Source organism: Lissotriton vulgaris, chromosome 9 (genome assembly GCF_964263255.1).
Source record: "Lissotriton vulgaris chromosome 9, aLisVul1.2, whole genome shotgun sequence".
Taxonomy (NCBI): Eukaryota; Metazoa; Chordata; class Amphibia; order Caudata; family Salamandridae; genus Lissotriton; species Lissotriton vulgaris.
In genome coordinates, this window is record NC_141697.1 from 1,164,016,970 (window position 1) to 1,164,036,556 (window position 19,587).

The 19,587-nt window shown below is 46.6% G+C and overlaps 1 protein-coding gene across 1 annotated transcript in view; it reads left to right on the forward strand.

Moving 5' to 3' along the window:
- The window catches only part of ITPR1 (inositol 1,4,5-trisphosphate receptor type 1), a 1,666,678-nt gene that overhangs the window by 534,490 nt on the left and 1,112,601 nt on the right, over positions 1-19,587 (forward strand). The window contains exons 8-10 of the mRNA XM_086939209.1: positions 7,566-7,649; positions 7,754-7,900; positions 9,133-9,228. Coding sequence (XP_086795335.1) covers positions 7,566-7,649; positions 7,754-7,900; positions 9,133-9,228 — 327 coding nt within the window. The remainder of the gene's footprint in view (positions 1-7,565; positions 7,650-7,753; positions 7,901-9,132; positions 9,229-19,587) is intronic.

The window sequence follows — 19,587 nt, forward strand, 5'->3', positions numbered from 1 at the left end:
AAACTTCGCATCCAGGTACCCACACCACCGGTCCCAGGGCAATGCACTATGGATAAATTGGTCCAACAGATTTGCTTACGCTTTTCCCCCTCTCCCACTAATTCCATTAGTGGTTCGGAAACTGCAACAGCATTCAATGACAATGATACTAGTGGCACCCACGTGGGCAAGACAGCCGTGGTTTACCACGCTACTACAACTCTCACAGGTGCCACATCAAAAGCTAAGATTACCCATGCACCTTACACAGAACCATGGAGAAATAATGCACCCAGATCCCAAACAATTGAACCTAGCGATCTGGCTCCTGAGGTCATAGTTTGGATATTTAGATTTACCACCAGAATGTATGGAAATCATTAAACAAGCAAGACGTCCTACCACCAGAGCATGCTATGCAGCAAAATCGAAGAGGTTTGCTGTACACTAACAGTAATCACATCAACCCTCTGGACGCATCCACTAAACAGATCATTTGCTATTTACTACACTTGCAGCAATGTAACTTAGCATATACCTCTATCAGGGTTCATGTCGCAGCTATAGCGGCGTACCTACAAAACAGGCAACATCTTTCCCTGTTTAAAGTACCAGCAATTAAAGCTTTCATGGAGGGACACAAGAGTCATTCCACCAAGACGGCCACCTTCCCCAGTCTGGAATCTCAACATAGTACTTATCAGACTAATGGGACCACCCTTTGAACCTATGCATATGTGTGAAATACAATTCCTCACATGGAAGGTGGCCTTCCTCATAGCTATCACGTCATTCAGAAGAGTAAGTGAGTTTCAAGCTTTTACGATCCAAGAACCATTCATGCAGTTACACCAAAACAAAGTGGTTCTTAGAACAAACCCAAAATTCTTACCAAAAGTAATTTCTGCATTCCACATCAATCAGTCAGTGGAACTACCGGTCTTCTTTCCAAAACCACAGACAGTAGCGGAAAGGGCCCTACATACATTGGATGTCAGAAGGGCAATATTGTATTATATAGAAAGAACACAAACTTTCAGAAAAACAAAACCGCTATTTGTTGCGTTTTCTCCTACACAGGGCAATCCCATCTCTAAAGCGGTGATTGCCAGATGGATTGTAAAATGTATTCAAATATGCTACTTAAAAGCAAAGAGGACATTAACTGTTCCTCCTAGAGCTCACTCTACACGTAAACTAGGAGCATCTATGGCATTTTTGGGAAACATTCCACTAGATGACACATGCAAAGCGGCTACCTGGGTTACACCGCACACCTTCACAAAGCACTATTGTGTAGATGTGCACACAACACAACAAGCTAGAGTGGGACAAGCTGTATTAAAGACTTTATTTCAGACAGTTGCAACAGACACGGGTGACCACCGCTAGGGAGAGAACTGCTGTATAGTCTATTCATAATGTACCATCTGCAGCCCTCTATGCCAAGAACAGATGCATACTGGTAAGTAGCATATTCCTTACCACAAACTTGGAGCGGCTCATTTGTGGTAACCTGGATCAAAAACATCACAGCCTAGTCATTTTTAATCTTTATTTTCCTCTAGTCCATATATGATCTCCACTGAGCTTCCGGTAACTAAGATTAATTTGTTCAACCCACAATGGTAGTGTCTGGAAGCTGTATAGAATTCTGGGTAGTTAAGGCAACTTGGCCCTAGCTGTAAGACCCAACAAGTGGCATCAGCTTGCTATCTTTGCAACTGAAATTTAGCTGACCTGTGTAATGTATTGTGCTTCTGGTTCGTGGTTTCACTCTTGTTTGAGATCAACTACGGTAAACCAGGGGCACCCCTGCCAGCTTGGTTTTGTTTTTTACATGTAGCGACTGCATCTCTGCTTGAGGATTTTCACATACCACAAGCATCTATCCTAGTGACTCCAATCCTGTATGTTGTATGGTTGCTTTCATAATCAAAATACTACAGGTGAAAAGCCTTTCCTGCATCAAGGGTGGGTAGTATTTGTTGTGGTAGTTTCTCGGTTATATCAAATTCAATACCTTCTCGCTGTTGTCACTGGCCTGTCTCCTTTTGATAAAGCCTGCATGATTCGAATGGATTAGTTTGGGCACAATTACTTTAAATTTGGTTAAAATACTGCCTGTAAATAGCTTATAATCCATTCTTTTTTTTTTTTTTAAATTTTTGCAAACCTTTATTGTGCATAAACAGCAGAACAAATACGGGCCTACAACCTTCGGGCCGGCCACGAACCATCATCAGCACAGGTGCATACATTACAGACCCCCAGCAGCCACCATAAGACTAGTGAGCAATAAACTTTGCATCAGAATGAGCCATATCGCCGGGGGAAAGGAGAAGAGAAGGTTAATTTTTAAGTTTTTTAAAACGTCTTCACCAAAAGATACAGTGAAGGAAAAAATAAAAAGGAGATTCGAGTCCGCACAATTTCTTCACGCTACGGGCAAGCGACGTTATATTCTGAAAACATCGACGAAGGTTAACAACTGGTATATCGTGGCGGTGCAAAACATTGGCAACAATTTACTAGCAATCGTGCACCCCAAACATCGTCGCTCCAACCCTACCAACCCCAACCCAGTCCCGGAAACGAATCAGAGTATAAAGCACAGAGAAAGAAAGAAAGGCCCATAGAACCAAGAGTACAGCTAATTACCCCACCCACCCTGCAACATTGTGGAGGCTACGGCCTGCCCCCCCCCCCACAGAGTGCCTGTCGCCCCAGAAACCCGAAATATAGAAGGGAAAGAATAAGAAAGAAATGACAAGGAAAAGAACATTAACACCTTTGATATAGGGAGTGAGAGAGAAAGAAAAAAAATTCAATCTACATTCCCAGAGAGAAAAGGAGGCGGGGAGGAGCCACTCGTTACTAAAAACATTTAAATCCAGACTCACAGCCCACAACAGACCCGCGCCCCAGTAATCATGACCCACAGAAGTACAAGGCATTTGCATCCGTAAATAAAGAATAATATCAGCAGTACAGTACACAATGCTTCCAAGGAGTAAGGCAGTTCAGGTAGGAGCCAGCAACAATTAAAACCTCGGGAAGATGACCTCAACAGCACTTATTATCGGATCGCCCAACCACAGTATTCCCACCCCATAGGTATGCACCAGCAAGTTTACTCAGCAATGCCAACCTCATGTGGGAAAAACCTTAAACAGTACATAATAACAATACCAAGTCAGCAGCACAGTCCGGGTTTCCACCAGCCAAACAAACAGTCTGCGCAAGGAATGTCCTCAACCCTGGCCCGAACGCCAAAACCCGTCCAGAAATGACCACCGCTGGGAGCAGGCCGAAAGAAGAACAAAGGACCAAGATGGCCGTCCTCGATGAAGAAGAAGCACTGAAGAGCAAAATGGAGGCCCCCACCCATCTAGAAGTCCAATGTCAGGAAGAATCAGCTTAGCGACGAAGGCTGGAGAAGGCATTTTTCCCCTATAATGAGAAGTGGCTCCGGGGGAAGATGTATCAGTGAGGACCAGCAGCCAGGAAATCAACGAGCGATGCAGAGGCAGCAGCTGCAGAAGTGGAGCCCCAGGCTCAAGATTAAGGGGAGACAATGTAGCCGAGCCTCCGACGGCGGGCAGAGTTGAGTCATTGTATCCACGGACCGCCCGCCGTGCTGGAGAAGCCCGCCGAGACAAAGTATCCATTTGGGGAACAATCGTGGGCAATAGGGAGTCCTGTCGTTTCAGGCGCCCCAGTGCAAGTGCCACCGCGTCAATCCTGCGCTCCAGCTGGCAAGTATTCCGCTTCCAAGTCGTCCGGAGGTCCGCAATTGCTGCAAGGATATCGCTGTAGTCCAGGGTCCGCAGCGGTCTCTCACAAAGCCAGCCTCGGGTCGATGTCAGCGATTCATCGGGATGGGCCCGAGTAGGCAGGACAGGGTACACATGGGACAGGGAATCACCCCCATCCCCGTCCTCAAGGGCCGGCGCCATCTTCGTTCCCTCCAGTGAACCCCAGCAGGAGAGAGTGGCGGCGTCCGTGGAACGTAGGCTCAGACAGGGGCTTCAGTGATGGTGCAGTTCACTGTGCAGGGCGGCTTCTCCACGGGTGCCCCCCCGCCGCCGGACCCACAGGTCGATCCACGGCAGTGAAGGCACCACAAAATGGTGTCGAGTCAGACCACCCACAGCACAACAACGGAGGCGGCGGGAGTAGGGATCCTGTCCCGCCAGCACACATCGTTCCCAAGGCAGGAGTGTCACCCGGTCGGGAGGGGGGCCACACCGTCTCCCTACGTGAGCAAAAGCGCCACCTCAAACCCCGGCGCCTCCATGACACTTCCCCCGGACCTTGATGCAGCCAGTTCCGCAGCGACGATAGGGGCAGGCTCCAGGGGTAATGACGGCAGACAGCTCGCACGGCGAGTTCACACTCAATTCGGCCAGCAGAAACCTCGGGAAGACGCGGTCACCAGCAGCGCGATCAATCCGTTGCGGCACCGCAAGATTAGTCAGGATTTGAAACAGGATACCGGTGCGGGAGTGAGAAAGTCACGGAGCTGGGAGCCTACACGTCCGTCCTGTCGGCCATCTTGGCTCCTCCCCTATAATCCATTCTTGATATATATTTGTCTGTATGACAAGGGTGCTACAAAGGCCTTCCCAGTTTGAAAAGGAGGGAAATAACTGCATCCTTCATGCTGTCATGTGTGTTCTTTGAAGACTTTAATAGCTCCTGGTACGACCATTAATAGTTTCTGGGGTAAATAATTTGTAAAAGCTGGTGGCAACCCATCCAAGTGTGGTTATTTCCTTAGTTTGAGGCATGTAATAGCAGCAAGATTTCCTCTTTTTGATATAGGTAGGTTTAACCTCTACTTGTTTGCCTCAGAGCTTGGACAAATTTCTCTTGCCCTTGAATATATAGCTGCTGGTAAAATTCACCAAAAATGTATTTTCCAGATGTGGAGGTGGCCCTCTTACCCGGTTCCTGAACTTCCACAATAGGTTTTGTTTTGCAAAGTGCAACTATCACCCCACTGGGCCACCATGGCACTAAAAACAGGACATCGGCAAGTTTCCAAATGCAACTATCTATAGCCAACACTACACCTAAGGAAAGGGCCAGGTCGTAAGTTTCTTCCTGAAACTGCTTTCTTTAGGTACATCTGGAGGTTTGTCTAGTTTTGCCTGGCAATGGTCAAAGTTTTTATTCGAAACCTATGTACTACAAAGGAAAGCTGACCAGCTGTTCTCAGGTAGTGCAAAACGAGATCTTGTGTTGGGGGGCTGGTGGGTCTAGGTGAGTGAATTACTTTTTGCACAAATAACAGTGACTTAAAAGTAATTCTTTTGCTCACTGACTCTGCGCAATGTGGGAAAAACATATGTAAAAGATGCACTGAACACCGCTTGCCAGACAATGCAAACTTTTGAACAAATTATAGTTTATTTATCAAGCAAGCATTGCCGAAGCCAATAGGGGTAAAGGAGCGTGGAGTGGCGTTGCGTCTTGGAGGGAGTAGTGTCATAGAATGGAAGGGCATGGAGTGGCATAGAGGGTGTTTTATAGAGAGTAGCAGATTGTCATAGAGTGGAGTAATGTGAGAGTGGAATAGTAAGTAGTGTCATGGATTGGTGCAGTGAGTTGTGCAGAGTGGCTTCGTGTTCTGGATTGGCGAAGTGTGGGATTGTAGGGGGGGGTACAGTGTGGTGGGAGTAGAATGCAATGGTGCAGAGTAGAATAGTACTGTGGCATGCAGTGCCCCGGAGTGCAATGGCAGAGCAAAATAGTGGCGTGCCGTAGCATGGAGCGCAGTGGCACAGATTAGAGTAGGTGAAATGCCGAGTTTTGATACTTTCAAATGAAGTTCTTCTCTGGTTCTCTTTATAGCAGGGCACCCTGTTCGGTCCTCCGGCATGGGTTGGCACACAGTTTGGGTGCGTTATACTACTGTAGGTAATAGTTGATCAAATACATGCAACATTGATTTATTAGAAGCTTTCGAGTAGTGATTTATTTTTTCTAGTTTTACATAGTGCGAACTCAACCCGAATGTATCGGATCGCTTTACCGAGCACCAATTGCGTTAGATGGACACATTCTTTTTGTTAGGCAAGGGGAGATTGTGATTTGCCCAGAATCACAGGATGTTGAGCGTTTCTGCCAACCTGGTTCCCTAACATAGAGGTCGACTGCTCTAGCCGTTGGGCTACATCCTCCGTGAAATAAATTATCTGTTAAATTAATAAAGATAAACGCCATATAAGAAGGGCAATGTATGGCTGCAGAGTGACAAATTCTGTATGTGAGCAGAAGATTTAATATTTTGGCGAAATTACAGAACCTGTCTTCAACAGACTTGCGGCATATGTTGTCCAATTCAGTGAATCACGAGAGTTGCAGCCTTCTCCCCTTTCATATAAATCCACCTACATTTTACCCCGCAATTCTAGAGAAGTACGGGATATGTTAATGGCAGTGTGAGGCATGTTCTGGGATCTTTGTTGCCATTCCACCTACACTGACATGTTATTGTCCTCGCTTCTACCACTAGATGGTTTGAGGAGCAAAGTTTCTTTTTATGTAAATATATACTATCAGTTTTTGTTTGGTTAATAAAAAACATTCTGATCAGCCTCTACCCCGAGTTAATCCAAACTCTTGATTCAGAAAGTTTGTGAGAATAAAGACCATAAATGATTTATGGATACTAACCTAGGTAACCAGATTTGCTCTTCAAATGTCATGGAACATGGTGTATGCCAGAACCAACTGTTTAGTTTACTATTTCCATTCTACGTAATCTCATCGGACTTCTAGCTGCAGAGTGAAATATGCTAGTCCAACTTTGGGAGTTTTTAATCCATTAACCACATCATTCCTTTAGTTTCAGTTCTTCAATATGTCAATAGTTTTCTCTGACCTTTGTTCTACAGTTTTCTGATATCGGGAACACTTAATATCTACCTCTTCATGTAACTCCTATCATATCGGACAGAGCCTAAAATAAGTAGTGAGAGCCAGAGTTAGCATATTGTAGTTCTTGTCTAGGTTAACCGTGATTAGGTTCTCAGTTCTGTCTGCAAACAGATTTTATTGCAGTTCTACCCACAATTATGTACAGGGTTTCTTTATGGAGGCTGGCAAATAGGTTCCTTTGGGATTGGTATAATAACTTTATTATAAATAAATTGAGTTTTGAGGGCTGTCCTTGATCATGTCAATAGTTTTAAATCCATGAGCTTACTATGAGCTCATTGATCCTCCATCTGGTCATTGGTATGGGAGCCCTCTTTCATCCTTACCTACTGCATCTGTTTTCTGACTTTTCCTTAACCCAGATAGTGCTCCTGAAGGGTTAGTCTTAGTTCAGTAGCAGGTACCAAACGGGTTTACAAACCAGGGTAACTTCTTCCAGATAACCTTATCCCTCCTGTGCATCGCTCTGAAAGGATGCTGCTGTTATAGCGCAAAACAGAGGTTTAGAAGCAACGGACCCTGAAGTCTGTGGAGCTTAATGAACTTGCTGTTCCTTTGGTCTGTAAGATTCCAGACTCGATTCTGCTGAATGATGCATGTCTCCTTTGTATACTGACATTTTTGTTGGTTCCCTGCAGGTGAATTCTGTAAACTGCAATACCAGCTGGAAAATAGTTCTGTTCATGAAGTGGAGTGACAACAAAGATGACATCCTCAAGGGGGTAAAGTGTGTTTAGTGTCTTTTTCTACCCACTGTTCCTTTCAACCCTATCACAGTTTTCCAAGCCGTAGTAATGTCTGTCTCAATTGTCCCCCTTTCTTCTAGGGTGATGTAGTACGACTCTTCCACGCTGAGCAGGAGAAGTTCCTTACCTGTGACGAGCACCGCAAGATACAGCATGTCTTCCTAAGGACTACTGGGCGCCAGTCCGCAACCTCTGCAACCAGCTCCAAGGCGCTATGGGAGGTGGAGGTACAGACATTCACCACTTATTGAGACTGCATGTCGGCCATGTCCCCAAACTACAAGCTCCAGTATCAAATGCTGCAAAATAATAGTGATTCTGTGTGTTCATGCAGCCGACTCCCCCCTTGTGCAGGTGATGGGTTCTTAGTACACATTGCCCCTCCACCCCACATTTGACCACCGTCCAAACCTTAAAGATGTAGCCGGTCATGTTTGCTCCCATTATTTTCAGAGCAGGACTGCAGTAAAATATATTTTGTTGCCCTTGCAGTTGGTATCCTGAAGTGCGTCAGGGCTGTTCCTCATTCTTTGCCTTTGACTGTAGAATAGTTTTTTTTTGCTTTTATAACCACGCTTGTTAATTCCCATCATGACCCTAGAATCGGAGCTGTGATGCGAAGCCTGCAATGCTTCCCTTCAGCTTCTGCAGAAGTTAATTATGGGGAGAAAGGGAGGCGGGTGCTAAAATCTCCAAACTGCAGATTTTCCTTTCAGTCATGTGTATTTTTAAAACTGGTGATAATTACTGTGTTTCTCCTTTTGTACTCTTGTTCAACATTTAATTTTCCAATCTTCACTTGAGGTGTGTATTTGCATTTTGAGTGCGATACTAATTGTGTTCCCAGCATCATGCTGTGAAAGGCTGTAGACATTGATTAGCCATGGGGTTTGCTACACAGGTGGGGCATTTCCATCTATGTAGCTGTATATTGTCCTACTGTAAAAGCCTACATATGTCACCTGTCATGATTCGGAGCACAGCCTGCACTTCATTCTTTGAGCTGCATGTTTCACAGGCTGATGCACGATTGAAGAGCTCTCAGGCTATATCTTTCATCGATCACATCTCTTGGCATCAGCGATTTGTATAAAATGTTCTAGTTCAGCTAAAGCGTGAGATTCAGTAACTGCCAGCCTCTGTGCCTTAGGACAATATTTAGGATCTATGCAGTCATGAGGAAAAGGACTGGTTTCAGTCACTATGGCTCTGCCTGCAAATCACTGCACACAGCGTTAAGGATGTTAGCCTAGCAAAGGCCAACAGCTGGTGCACACCAGTTATGTCTTAGGATATGATCCAGTCTTATAATGCCTCCTTAGCTTGTCTTTTTAAACCTGACATTTAATGTTAGCATATTCTGTTAGAAATGCAGGGAGGAAATGGTTTACAGACTGTAGGTTAGTGTTGTGGCTATTCTGCTGTTCTGACTGGGTTCTCGTCTTGCCTCTGTCAACAGGTGGTGCAGCATGACCCATGTCGCGGTGGGGCAGGATACTGGAATAGCTTGTTCCGATTTAAGCATCTTGCTACTGGACATTACCTGGCAGCTGAGGTAAGTGCACAGGACGGGTCATGCAGGTTTTGTCTTTACCATGGATGAAGAACTGTAGTAGTAAGTGTCTTTAGCAGCAAGACAGATCCTCAGTGACCAGTGGAAAATGTTTCTAATTTTGCTGCTCTAAATTGTCAGTTTTCATTTGTTGAATGTTTGTTCCTCAAAAGTCTGACACACATCTCAAGGCTGTCCGCTTTGTTTAGTGCGGCTGTAAAATCCTTTGAGCTCATGATTGATCTAGAATATATCTTGGAGTGTTTGCCTGCTGCAGAGTGAGCCCTATTGAGCATGGCCAGTGTGCAGATGGGCTCTCTTGGATTTTCCTGTTACCGTGCTGTACAAAGCAGTATCTCATGTCTATGGCTCAAGGGTTGTGCCTGACTAATATTTCAACTTTCTGGGAGTAGTCCTCCAATGCGGACATCAAGCACAAATGTGATTCTAAACTCAAACACAGTCCTCCCGAGGGCGGCTTAAAAGCATTGATTTGCCCAAACTGGAATAGTGACAAAGAATGGACTAGTCCTGTTTTGCCTTATGTCTGTTGGGGTTCCCCCCCTTTTTGTTCATTTGCGTAGGCCGTGCAAGCCATTGGGTATTTGCAATAGCTGATGCATTTATTTCAGTTATCGTACTGAAATTCACATTGCACTTATTGATATTATGCTTCCATTTAGTGTATACACTTGAGTAGATGGTGCTTCATAGAAAGTAGAATACGTTTAGGCTTGAACATGAGTGTACAATGGAATTCATGTTATTTCATAATTACATCACAAACACAAATTTTATTTTGAATGGTAGTACATTATTTGCTAATGCTATATCTATGATTTTAATATCTGCTATTTTTTTAATTCTGAATTGAACTTTTATTGAAATAAAGCCTTTTAAAAAAAAATGTGGTATTCTTCTGTATGTACAATTCTGATTAAAGTCTATCAAAACCCATGACAACAAACCAATAATACGCCCTGCGGTGTCTGGCTTTGTCCCCGATATGCATCTCCAGGTAAGTTGAGGGTGATCAGGGAGTCACAACGGGTCTGTGCTTTTAAACCATAATTGTTGGTTCAAAACAGGTTTTGAAAAAGGGTTTACCAGGTTGTTTAGTCATGCATAGCTTGCATTCATGGGAAGGAGCAGACGTTTAAAGATCTAGAACAGATTGGTGTGCTGGTTGCTCCAGCTCAGTACTCCCCTAATTGGTGTTAACGCTGTGACCGCAGATTAAAACAGTAAAAGGAGTTCACTGTTAAAAGGTGAAACATGACTTGAAGAAAAATGTTCCCAAAATTGGGTCTGTGGGAATTAATTGACTACTCACTACTTGGCAGTTTTATTCCACATTAATCAGAAGAACGAGGCGGGCTGACCCAAAGAAGTTAACACTTGGTATCAGCAGAACTGACTTCATATCTTTCCTGCTCATAGAGCATGGAATGTCAATGATGCCGTAGGATATGGCTAAGGCACAGCGATCACTCACGCCAGAGGAAAAGCTGATGCAGTAAGCACTTTCACATACAACAATAACTGCACTAACACACTTTCTGCATTCTAGCCATGTGATTTCCATTATTTTATTTCCACCATCTGCAGTGGTACAGCGATAGGCTGTTACAAAATAATGGTGTAACCCACGGTAAACCAACTGACCTGGGTACAATGTGATACAGAAAACAAGGTGGTCCTAATGGTCCTACTTTTGTCAGAACGAAAATAAATCTAAAACAATATTACAATTTCTACCAAATGGGTTGGTCAAAATACGAGAGAGACCAGTAAGTATACCAGAGAACAAAGGACAACACTTCGTTAGAGAAACAAACTAACATTTTATATTTTGATATACATACATTGAAACACGAGTTTTAAAAGGTTGCTCAAAAGAGGTCCATAGAAAAGTGTTTTGTTGAAGGTGCTCATGTGCAAAAGTGAAGTAGAAGAAAAGAGGGGGAAACATCAAAGTGAAGGAAAACAAATTATTTTTCTCAGGTGAACACTGGCTGATATAACTTCAGTGTAAATATATATATTCTTAAAGATAGTTTTTTTGGGGGGGGGGGATAGTGATCATAGATTCTGAATTCACTGTCCAGGAATGAGCTGCATAAATCAATGCAGGCCTAGGGGTTTGAAAATGTTGATGATGCAACGCCAACAGATGCGGTTTTTGTGAGGACTGCAGCGTCCTGCATGATGAGATGCAAACTGTGATTAATTAGTATGTTGCTTCCACATTGAATTCACTTGGCTTCAACTTTGAATCTAATCAGTTTGAACATATTATTCATGGACTAACACCACTGTGGTGAATTACCATTCAGGAGCATTAGGAATTAAAGAACCCTGGCCCCGTGTAGGGTCTGAACATTATCATGTTGGGGACCGCAGTATTGCACCCAACCATAGGTTGCCTTACCCAGTCTATTTTATCCTGATGAATACCCGCATGCTGGCTTAATCAACACACTACGCAGTTGTTGGGTCGGAACGTCAACATTTTCAAACCCTTAGGCCTGGATTGATTTATGCAGGCTGTCTCCCTCCTCGTCATGGTTTCTGGAGTTGTACAAGCTTCTTTACAATCGGAGAAGGAACATTTTTGCTGAAATGGCTCTTATTTAAAATCAGACTAGGATGGGAGGAAAGCAGAACATTAGGCTTTCTTGACTTAATGCATCACACCTACCCTCAGATGCTGTTGCAGCTCCTTCATTCTTCTCTGCCTTCTGTTCATCAAGATACCCATTTTTTTACCTTAGTCTTTGGCCAGAGGAGCAAATCACTCTTTAGGATGTTCTATTTTAGAGACCTTCACTGTGATGGTGTTTGAGACTATTTAATGTTGAGGAAGCTATACTAGAAGGACTCCTATCACAAGGCAGGGAATCTCCACGTGCACATCTGCTTATTGCAACCCAATTTTACTCTGAGAAAAGTGTTCACTCCTTTCCAATGGTAACTCTAATGTGCCGCTCCTGAAGCACTTGACCTGTCGTGGATAATTGCTTTCTGGACCCAAAAAGGTCCACGCTGATGGATTGTATGTGGAATCTGGCTTGACTGATGTGACCAAACATCATTTCTGTCCCAGGGGGAGGCAGAGTGAGTGCTTTACGAATGTGCTAGAAGTTTAGAAATCCAGCAGTTATGTTAAATAAATGTATTCTGGATTGTCTGTCTCCCTCAACTAAGGTTTCTCATCTGGTTTTGACCTCCTGAATTATAAGACTGTTGGACCCCATTGAAGGAGCCATAGGACAGACTAATGTGACTGAGCCACTGCTGTGGAGGGTCAGTGAATGTGTGCATTTCATGTCCTCGCACTGTCCAACTATGGCTTAGCAAACTGTTCCAAGTAGAACCTTTTCCACATTTGACTCTGGTTAGTGTGGGCAATCCGTCACAAGAAGGTTGCATGGAGGAAAAGAGTTCAGAGCTGAAGTTCAGCAACAGATGCAGACACTGTCCAGCCCAGTGCTTATCTTATGTACTTTGATCTCAAGGCAAAACTAAATATTAAGCAGTTCAATCGCATTGAAATACAGGCTTAGATTCTAAGTCATTTTTATCAGTGAGGTGCTAACCACCCTTTCCAACTTTGTGCTATGGTCGAGATCCCATGACTGCAGTCTCCCAACACACACAGATCATAGGCAAAGATTAGGCATAGGTGTGCAGAATTAAGTCAGTGGGGCAGACCTACGTAGCTGCATTCAGGCTTTGGCAGCGATGTAATTTCACTTCTGACGTCTTCAGCGGCTCCACTAGTCTCAATCTCGCCACTTATTTCCGAGTGACCCAGTGGTACTTTAGTTTGATAAATGCTGCTCACATGGGAACAGTTAAGACTGGGAGTCCCCTTCACATCTCTCCTGGTTTCGCACTCTGTAGTAGCTTTCTCTGGGTGTTCCTCACCAGCCAGCCAAGAATGCTTTCCTTCTCTCAGCAGGCAGGCTTCTAGGCACTTTAGGCCTACCCTCTGCTCTTTCAGTAATAAGTGCACAATTCATTAATGTTCCCTCACATCTGGCAGACTGACTGCCACTTATACCCCAAACCGGATAACACCACAGCTCTTCAAGTATTCTGCGGAGCACCCCATTCTGCGGTCAAGATGAACTTGGAACTAAAGCAAAGTAAGGTGGTTGGCATCCCACTTATACACGCATTTTTCAGATCATGTAGATCCCCTTTATAAGGTTTCTCATTGAATTTTTTTTTCTTTTTTCCCTTCAAATGCCATTTTCTGGCTGATTTTTGGTTAAAGGTGATGGCTCTCATAGCAGGTGGCAATGGGCCTGGCTCTAAATGGGAGTATTCAAAATGAAGGCTTTTTAAAGTCCATATATACAACTGACTGTCATCTGGCTTCTTGAAGCAGTGATGAGCCAAAAGGGCTACCCCACTCCGAAAATCTACCAAATGGCAGTGTTCAGGAAGAAGTAATTGGAAGCCATTTGCTAACTAGGTTCTCATTGCATTTCTAAAACTTGCTCTGACCTCCACCCTCCCTAAGAGTAGTGTTAGGCTCACCAGTATCCACCTATGTGAATACAGGAAAGAGACCTCCACTTTCTGGGGAAACTGTCCTCATCCTCCATCTTGTGCCATGCCAAAGCAGAGACATCCACGATGGACCGCTGCATTACTCAGTCATACACTCCTATAGCATATGGGTAGAATTCCACACTGGTATTGTGTGAGGACTGTAAATATACACAATATGCCTAATTTTTTGGTTTCAAATAACTGCAAATCTTTACACAAAAGGGGTCAGTAGGACATGCTTCTGCTGACGTAGAGAAAAAGGCCTAGTCACACTGATTGACAAAACCGAGCGTACAGTCTCACCACCTCTTTGTGAGGCACCAATGTCATTGATAGTGGTCGGTCCCACCATGAAGGTGCGCTTGGTGTCCCCCTTTTATCAGAACAAGTTTCGGGCTTAACATTTTCAAGCACATACCTCTACAGGCATGCTAGATTAGGGAGGGCCAAATTAAGGTGGATACCAGTTTTGCATGTAGTCGGGCACTTGGATCAGGGTACACCTATTTTATGATGCAGGGTCATTCCCAAAAGGATCAATGCTTGGTCAAATTGGGACACCTGATTGTGCTCCTAAATTCTTCAGCTGATTTCAGATTTTCATGTCCACATATTTTCACAGGAGTACGAAATCTGATCGATTAAGATGGTTGGTTTTCACTTTGATATGTAAAGCATATGCTTTGACATCTGTGGCAACTCGTTTTGGAGTATTGGATACGTTTAAATGCACTTTTTATTAAAGCAATTGTGTTGGTCTGCAACTGTGTTTTTTACGGAACCCATACTTTACGGGATAGAAACAATTTAATCATTTGTCCTTGAAGGCACTAGGATCATGATGCACAAGTTACTTACCTTCGGTAACTATGTATCTGTAAGAAACAGTAGTTGGTATTAGATTCCTTACCTTAGAATATCCCCAGGCGTCAGACTGGATCCGTTAACTTTTGCATAGCAGTACCCTTAAGCGTCGGTAGGCGTAGTCTGCGGCTCCGCGTCCATCTTCGGCGCCGGGATGACGTTGCCGGAGTACTTAGACGCCACCCTCGCGCGCTGACGTCAGTTCTTATACACCGCTTTTCCGCACCAGAAACGCAGAGCCATGATAAAAACCAACACTGGTGCCTTGAAACTAGGGCCCTGAAAGGGGATGACCTTAACCCTAGATATCGGTTCGCAGAACGGGGAGGATGGGTGGGGCGGTAAGGAATCTAATACTAACTACTGTTTCTTACAGATATATCGTTACCGAAGGTAAGTAACTTGTGCATCTGAAAGAAACAGGTTAGTATTATATTCCTTACCTTAGAATAGATACCCCAGCAATACCACCCCCGGTGGTTGGTCTGCGAACCAATAATCCCACCAGAAAGTCCTGGAGGACGGAACGGCCAAAGAAGCCATCCCTCTGGACTTTTGCTGTCCAGTCAGTAGTGTCTTGCGAAAGTGTGCAGCGAGGCCCACGTAGCTGCCTGACATATGTCCTGCAAGGGGACTCCCCGGCCCAGGGCAGTAGTAGCCGCCATGACCCGAGTGGAATGGGCCCTCAGCCCAACAGGAGGCTCCTTCTTAGCCAAAGAGTAGCATGCCTTGATACACAACACGACCCACCGAGAGATGGTCCGTTTGTGCACCGCCTGTCCCTTCTTAGTGCCCATGTAACCAACAAAGAGTTGGTCATTCACCCAGAACTGGCGTGTGCGATCCAGATAGAATAAGAGCGCACGTTTCGGGTCCAGATGGTGGAGCCGCTCTTCCTCTTTAGAGGTATGTGGAGGCGGAAAGAAGGTGGGCAAAGTGATGGACTGCCCAATGTGGAAGGCTGTGACTACCTTGGGCAGGAAAGCGGGTCTTGTCTGCAACACAACCTTGTCCGGATGGACAGAAAGGAAAGGAGGCTTGGAGGAAAGAGCCTGGAGCTCACTCACTCTCCTGGCAGAAGTGATGGCAACCAGGAAAGTGGTCTTAAGAGTAAGAAGACAGAGGACAGTTATGAAGCGGCTCAAAAGGAGCACATCAGGTAAGTCAGAACCAGGTTCAAGTCCGTGGGGCATCACGAAAGGAGCAGGGGGAAACATATGAGTGATGTCCTTCAAGAACCTATTTACAATCAGGGACTTGAAGAAAGAAGGCTGATAGGTAGCCTTAAGAAGGCGGAAAGGGCAGAAAGGTAGCCCTTGATTGTGCCCAGAGCAGAGCCCTGCTGGGCAAGAGAAAGAAAGCTGAGGAGAACCTCAAAGGGTGGCAGAGAGTGGATCCACAGCCACTGCTGTGCACCATGCCACAAATCTGTTCCACCTGCAGGCGTATACCGACTTTGTGGAGGAACGCCTAGCTGCCAGAATCACATTACAAACTTCAGGAGGCAAGTGAAATGGCCTCAACTGTGGCCGCTCAATCTCCAAGCATGGAGGTGGAGACTGGACAGGTTCGGGTGGAGGACCGTCCCCTGCTGCTGTGACAGAAGGTCCTCCTGAAGAGGCAGACGAATCGGGGGATCGACAGACATGCGGAGTAGCTCGGGATACCAGTATCTTTGTGCCCAGTCCGGAGCCACAAGGATGACCTGGGGATCTGCCGCTGACCCAATCGCAGTCAGTGAGCCACCACTGCAACTGTCTTGCAGTGCCCTCAGATCAAGACATGGTCTGACAAGTTGCCCTGATGCTGGTCCCACTGCAGAGCCCGCATCCGCCACCTGGCGTGATGCACCAGAAGGATGCAGGAGGCCATCAGCCCCAGAAGCCGCAGCGTCAACCTGACACTCGGGATAACGGCTGAAAGATCTGAATCAGAGCCTGAATATCCCGAACCCGCTGTTCGGGAGTATAATCTCAAAACTGCGCCGAGTCTAGAACCGCTCCGATGAAGAGGAGCTTCTGAGAGGGACACAGTTGTGACTTTGGCACATTGATGGAGAACCCCAGCAGGTGCAGGAGGTCGGCCGTAGTCTGGAGGTGGCTGACTGTCTGGGGCGAGCCCACCTTCAACAACCAGTCGTGGAGGTAGGGGAAGTCTGAAACCCCTAACCTGCGCAGATGAGCTGCGACCACCGCCATCACTTTCGTGAACACCCGTGGTGCGCTGGTAAGGCCGAAGGGGAGCACGGTAAACTGAAAGTGCTTGTGGCCTACTGTGAACCGCAGGTGGGCCGCAGGACGGGGATATGAAAATAAGCGTCCTGCAAGTCCAACGCTACCATCCAGTTTCCTGGGTCCTGGGAGCTAAGACCTGAGCCAGTGTCGGCATCTTTAACTTCTCCTTCCGGAGGAAGCTGTTGACGTTCTGCAGGTCCAAGATAGTGCGTAGGCCCCCTTTGCCCTTCTTGGGTACCAGAAAGTAGTCTGAGTAACAACCACACCCTACTTCTGGCCCAGGAACGTGCTCGATGGCCCCCTTGGCCAAGAGGGCCGTAACTTCCTCTTGTAGAAGTTTCAAGTGATCCCCCGACACTCGGTGGTACTGCGGTGGCATGGCTGGAGGTGTCGCCTCGAAGGAGAGGGAGTAGCCCCTTCGGACGATTTGCAGCACTCACCTGTCCGATGTGACAGTGCGCCAGTGGAGGTGGTAATGGCGAACCCTGCCCCCCACTGGCGTCACATGGGCCTGAAAGCTCGGACTAGGAGGGTTTTGAGGAGGATGTTGCAGGGGCAGGTGTGGACTGGCCTCGCTGTTGTCCCTGACCGCCGCCACAGCTGTTTCCACGTCCGCCACCGCGCTGGATGGTAGTCTGCGGGCCGTGGCTGTCAGGACGTGTGGGGGCGCCCCTTCCTTGGCCACGAAAGGAGCTCAAGGCAGCCGTTGGCTGGTGCGGGTCCAAGAGGCCCAAAGACGTGGCCGTAGCCCTGGAGTCCTTAAAGCGCTCAAGCGCATGGTCTGCCTTGTCGCCAAAGAGGCGACGGCCATCAAACGGCATGTCTATAAGGGTATTTGGACATCAGCCGAAAAGTTGGCGGACCTTAACCAGGCGTGGCGACTATTTGCCACAGTCATTGCCATCGCTCTGCCCAGTGAGTCTGTGGTATCCAGCCCACACCGGATGGAATACCGTGCCGCATCTCGACCCTCCGCAAGGGCTTGGGCGAGTTTAGTCAGGACCCCCTCCGGACATTGTTGCAGTACGTCCGCGACCGTGTCCCACAGAGAGTTGGTGTAACAGCCCAAAAGGCACGCGGTGTTGACAGACCGCAACCCCAGACTCAGGGAGGAGAATACCTTTTTCCTGTATTGCTTATTCCTCTTGGATTCATGATTGGGGGGTGCTGTCTGGAATGCGGTCTGGGAGTTGGCGGCCTGGATGACCAGGCTCTCGGGGTGGGGTGGGTGGACAGGAAGCAAGGGTCGCCCGGAGCTGGGCGGTGGCGCCTGGCCACTTTCCTATCTACAGGCGGACCAGTAGCGGGCTTGGACCAAGTGCCCCGAAGAATGTCTGACAAGGCCTCAAACGGCAGCAGAGGCTCAGCCGAGCTTGCCTGCGGTTTAAGGACCTCAGTGAGGAGGTTAGTCCTCACGGCTGCGACGGGTTGGGTGGGGGGGTTAGTTCAGAAGAGCGATGACACCTCTTCGACGACTTGTGCCTCTTACCTTAGGACTTCGAGCATGAAGACTGGTGACAACTCCCAGAGCTATGATGACTGACCCCGCGACCGGTCCCTCGACCGGAGCTCGAGTCGCTTGCGGGACCGCTCCCGTCTTGCTTTGGACGTCAGGGCCCGCCAGTCGGAGCAGGACTTGTGGTCGGGGCCCAGACAGTGAAGGCACTGGCGATGGGGGTTGGTAACCGACATTAGTCGGTTGCAGTCGACTCAGGGTTTGAACCCGGGCATCTCTACCGGCACCGTCTGAGTTGAGCGACTTCGAAAGAGGATCAAAAAGGATTGATAAAGTTAGTCAAAAATTGACTAAGGGTACAACTTTTTCCGGATCTACGCTTGCTGGCATGGAAAAAAGAAGAACTGACGTCCGCGCGTGAGGGCGGCGTCTAAGTACTCCGGCGACGTCATCCCAGCGCGGACGACTGACGCGGCGCCGCAGATGACTCCTACCGACGCACAAGGGTACTGCTACGCAAAATTTTCCGGATCCAGTCTGACGGCTGGGGATATTCTAAGGTAAGGAATCTAATACTAACTTGTTTCTTTCAGATTTTTAATTGTGCTGCAGGTGCAGTAGTAAGGGGCCAAACGGTTTAGGAAACGCACGAAGCATGGATTTTTGAGATGTTGCTACTAACAAGCAGTTCGCTTGCAGGCACTAGGGCCATGATTTGAATGGTGCAGCAGATGTGGTGAGTGGCACAGGGGCCACAAGCTCTAGGAAACCTACTAATCACCTATTGCTATAGTTTGCTACTAAATAAGCAGTCAAAAGTGCAGTTACCTTGCAGGCTCAAGGGTCATGATTTGAGGTCATGATTTGAATGCTGCAGTAGGTGCTTTGGCACAGGGGCCAAAAGGTTTGGTAACCCACTGAACACAGATCATTGCTATATTGTACTACTAAACATGTAGTCACGAGTGGCATTACCTTACAGGGGCTAGGGCCATGATTGAGTGGTGCAGGAGGTGCAGTGACGCAGGGGCCCAATGGTCTACGAAACACACTGAATTCCAATTATTGCTATATTCGTACTAATCAGTCAGTGTTTTTTGTTTTGGCTCTTTTGTAATCATTACACCCAAATTAACTCCTAGCCTAAAGCATCACTGTAATAAACTAGTAACCTATTGGACTTTACTCTCTACCTACAACTAGTTACGTTTTCACAGTTTATGTATGGTCCTAAAAGGCTTCGGA